This window comes from Pan paniscus, chromosome 16, assembly GCF_029289425.2.
Source record: "Pan paniscus chromosome 16, NHGRI_mPanPan1-v2.0_pri, whole genome shotgun sequence".
Classification (NCBI taxonomy): Eukaryota; Metazoa; Chordata; class Mammalia; order Primates; family Hominidae; genus Pan; species Pan paniscus.
In genome coordinates this window covers 23,966,636-23,971,153 of record NC_073265.2, presented here as the reverse complement: position 1 = coordinate 23,971,153, position 4,518 = coordinate 23,966,636, and the positions used below count along the sequence as shown (strand labels likewise).

The following is a 4,518-nucleotide window of genomic DNA, read 5'->3' as shown; positions in this document are numbered from 1 at the left end:
TCTCCCCCCGCGCGCGTCCCCGGCCCCTCGGGCTCCGACGCGCAGCGACAGCCGCACGGCGCGCTCTGGTCCCCTCCGCCGACCTGGCGTGACGCAGGCGGAGACTACTTAAGGGCGGATTAGAGGCGGCGGCCGCGGATCCCCGAGCCCAGCATTCGGCTCCGCGCGCTCGGCCCTGGCCTCGCAGGCTGCCGCGCCGGAGCGCCAGGTGCCCGCTGAAGTAGCAGGAACAGAGCCGGTGTTCGGACCCTCCCCTGGCCCCCAACCTGAGGCGGAGAGCGGCGCTGAGACTTCTCCTGGGCGGGCGAGCGCTGGAGGACCTGCAGGCTGCCACCCCGCCCCGCCCCTCGTCCCGGCGTCCGCGGGATCCAGACCCGAACCCCGGACGGCGCCCGAGGTTCGTGCCCTCTCTCTAGACCGCTCCAACTGCCCCATCGGTCGGGACGCGCTTGGATTTCTTTCCCCATTTCTTCTCTTTTAAGTACAATAAAAGGAAAGGGGGATTCGAGGATTTTTTTAAAAATTGCTTCTTTAATTGGGAGGCAATTCACTCCCATTCTGGAAGTGCGGCCCGGGGAGGGGCCAGGAGCGGGAACGTGCCCGGTGCTGCCCAGTCTTTGTCTGCTGCCTCCGGATGCACAGCGATGGGGGAATGGACCATCTTGGAGAGGCTGCTAGAAGCCGCGGTGCAGCAGCACTCCACTATGATCGGGAGGTAAGGGCGCCAAGCCGGCGGTCAGCGGGCCCCGTCGGGCGGCCCCCGGGAGTCCCTTCTCACACCTGGACTGAGTCTCCCGCTCCAATCCCCAGTCCGTCCTCTGCCTCCTCCCCATCGTCCTAGGTCAAGGCTCCGGTGTTCCCGGCGATGAGGGATTACCCGACGCCCCGCGTGCCCCCCTCCTCTAGCTACTCCTAACAAGCTGCCCATCCCTTCCCCATCAAGCACCACTGGGGCTTCACTCTTCCCACATCAGAAAAGGAGCCGCTGGCTCAGTCTTGGTCCCTCCACTCTCCAGAGTCAGAGCCAATCTCCATTCGGTTCCCTAAATAGAATCTACAAAGAAGGCAGGATTGCATTTGGACAGAAAAGGGCAAATGGGGAGATGGATTTGCTCTTCAGAGCAGATGCCTCTTTTCTCAACAAATAATTACTAAACCAAACTTATTTGGCGGTGTAAACTTACCGAGCCTACACACCCAATTGCCATTTTTGTGTCTGTATCTATATCTATGTCTCTATCTACCTAGCTTTATATATATATGAGTTCAATATATATGAATATATATTCATAGCCATCTGCTTATATAAAGCATTAAATTTAATATTCATGTTGAGAATAAACTAAATATACACATGGAGTAGTTATTTACACACCCTGTGTGTAGACCTCGAAGCATGCACCGTCTGTAAAGGTATTCTGTGTGCATTTGCCATATCCAGAGTGAAGGTGTGTTTTGTGTTTCTATACATTCTATAGAGAGAGATGAAATCTATCTGTTGCAAGTAGACTATGTCCAGTGTATGGAGATGTGTGTACCTGGGATCTCTATAATATGAAATATTCCCAGCCTACCAGCACTCAGCAGAAAAGGGAGAGACAAAAAGCTTCCCCAGATTCCCAGTTCAGTACCAGCCTGGGATGGACAGCTCCCCAGTCAAACGTCTGCTAAACACCAGCAAAGGGAAGGGAGTAGCAGGGGTTTCCTGTCAGTGACGCAGCCCGTGAGAACCTCTCTCCCTCCCTCTTCCTCCGTTCAGGATCCTGTTGACTGTGGTGGTGATCTTCCGGATCCTCATTGTGGCCATTGTGGGGGAGACGGTGTACGATGATGAGCAGACCATGTTTGTGTGCAACACCCTGCAGCCCGGCTGTAACCAGGCCTGCTATGACCGCGCCTTCCCCATCTCCCACATACGTTACTGGGTCTTCCAGATCATAATGGTGTGTACCCCCAGTCTTTGCTTCATCACCTACTCTGTGCACCAGTCCGCCAAGCAGCGAGAACGCCGCTACTCCACTGTCTTCCTAGCCCTGGACAGAGACCCCCCTGAGTCCATAGGAGGTCCTGGAGGAACTGGGGGTGGGGGCAGTGGTGGGGGCAAACGAGAAGATAAGAAGTTGCAAAATGCTATTGTGAATGGGGTGCTGCAGAACACAGAGAACACCAGTAAGGAGACAGAGCCAGATTGTTTAGAGGTTAAGGAGCTGACTCCACACCCATCAGGTCTACGCACTGCATCAAAATCCAAGCTCAGAAGGCAGGAAGGCATCTCCCGCTTCTACATTATCCAAGTGGTGTTCCGAAATGCCCTGGAAATTGGGTTCCTGGTGGGCCAATATTTTCTCTATGGCTTTAGTGTCCCAGGGTTGTATGAGTGTAACCGCTACCCCTGCATCAAGGAGGTGGAATGTTATGTGTCCCGGCCAACTGAGAAGACTGTCTTTCTAGTGTTCATGTTTGCTGTAAGTGGCATCTGTGTTGTGCTCAACCTGGCTGAACTCAACCACCTGGGATGGCGCAAGATCAAGCTGGCTGTGCGAGGGGCTCAGGCCAAGAGAAAGTCAATCTATGAGATTCGTAACAAGGACCTGCCAAGGGTCAGTGTTCCCAATTTTGGCAGGACTCAGTCCAGTGACTCTGCCTATGTGTGAGAGGGCAGGTTTCATGAAGGTCTGGGGGATGGCAAGGAGCCCCAAGGCAGATGACTGCTCAGACGTGGCTGTATCCACTCTCATTTATGTGACTCTCACCATTAAGATGTAGGATAAGACTGGATAAAAGAAGATTTTGCACCAATGGGAAAGGAGGAAAAGTGGACCCGTTTTCACATATCACCTAATTGGTTCTACAGAGACAATTGGGTAGAGTGATGAAATGGATCAATTAGACTTCTTTGGGCCCTTTCTGTTTATGGCCCAGCCTGATCCTGATAACACTGAACTTGCACAGCTACCAAGTAGGACTTAGCCCTGCTGAGCTCTTTATTCTGGTGAATGGTGTGAGTTGAGTACTTCATTGATATAAAATTTGTGACCTATCTCAACCCATCCCTTTACCCTGAGCCATGGGACAAACATCCTTGAGGCACTCTTCATGTATCTCCCCCACAAGCATGCCCCTTTCCCTCAATCCAAAATAGCATGCCAGCTTTTTTTTTTTTTTCAGAATCTGGCCTTACATTAGACCTAATATGTTTTATCTGCAAACTTAGAGGGAATTACATGGGGTGCTTATTGGAGAACGGCCATGGCAGAGGTTTTCATTAGAGCCCCATCTGACTGGCCCTTAGTCATGATGAAAACCTTAGGAATGTCTCAATATTTCCAGTTTTCTAACTCAAACTGCACTGGTGCTGTTTACTAGGGATGGGGGATGGGTGGGAGGGAGGGAATTGCAATTTGCAACTACAACACTTTTGTGAGATTGTTGTTGCACAGTTAGGCACACGGTTACGAGCTTCAGGATATTTCTGCCTTCCAGCTTGTGGACTTTGATTAACATTAAAAAGATTTTTTTTGGCTAATATCAAGAGTGTCTACCTGAGTCACAGCATTTGTAACTGGTGTATCTCACTCATTTTCTTACATAGTTTTGTTGTGCAGCACAGCTGCACGGTCATTTTGCCATGATTTGAATTTACCTGTGTGCTTACACCAGAGACCTTAATCATCCCATGTCAATCCTGATTTATTTTCAGTTACTTTTTGAAACACACACACACATACACACACATACACACACACATACAAAATTACTGGCTTAAAAGACCTGGAACTAAACACTATTGGCTAACATGTGTTTACGGTGACTTATTTGAGACATATACCAAAGGTTCAAAAACCTATTGCATTGGACTGTCAATATGTTTCCTTCTTTTTGCTCTTATTTATTTAAGTGCCATACTGTACCTTTCATATCCACTGTGTATTTAGTTAAAATATTGGCCAAGAGAAATATCTGGGTAATGTGCTTTTATGAAGCCCTTTATTCCCTTTGAATTATCGTTATCATTTTTGATTTAGATATGGACATGGTGTAACACACAACTAAGGATTTGTTTAAAATAAAGTTCTTGCCTTTTTTTGTATAATGGGAAGAGTCTGCACTTTTTGATTGGGGGTATATTTATTTAAATGCATGATCAAAAATGTTATAACAGAAAAACATTGGGGGTAGGAAGTAAGTGATGGTTGAATAGTATTTGAGGAATGACCAATAAAATACAATCAGCCACTAACGGATGAAGAGAGACTTTTCATGGATATTTTCTTCCAAATCAATGCTTTATGAATGTTCATAAGGGAGTGGTGAGATATTCAAATCGTATGATTTATTAACTCCTTTCCATTTCAGCTCAAAACTTTCCTTACTTGTCTATTTCTTATAACACAAATGTCAATACTACATCATATTAGCCCATTCCAGGAGTGGAATTTTTTTTTCTTTCCACCACATTTTTTTTTCCTGCCATGGATTAATCATTACACTTGGTGGGCATGCTGTTCTTTCCATGAT

The 4,518-nt window shown here is 48.0% G+C and overlaps 1 protein-coding gene across 2 annotated transcripts; it reads left to right on the top strand.

Moving 5' to 3' along the window:
* The first annotated feature begins 267 nt into the window (after positions 1 to 267).
* Positions 268 to 4,093, top strand: GJD2 (gap junction protein delta 2). Of its 2 annotated transcripts, none has more exons than XM_034938496.3 (2): positions 268 to 397; positions 1,760 to 4,093. In XM_034938496.3, exon 2 carries the CDS (start codon positions 1,842 to 1,844, stop codon positions 2,652 to 2,654), a length of 813 nt encoding a protein of 270 aa, XP_034794387.1. In that variant the 5' UTR covers positions 268 to 397; positions 1,760 to 1,841; the 3' UTR covers positions 2,655 to 4,093. The 2 variants fall into 2 exon arrangements, with proteins under 2 accessions (XP_034794387.1, XP_003812181.1); XM_003812133.5 differs by lacking the exon at positions 268 to 397 and adding an exon at positions 584 to 715.
* Positions 4,094 to 4,518: the final 425 nt, after the last annotated feature.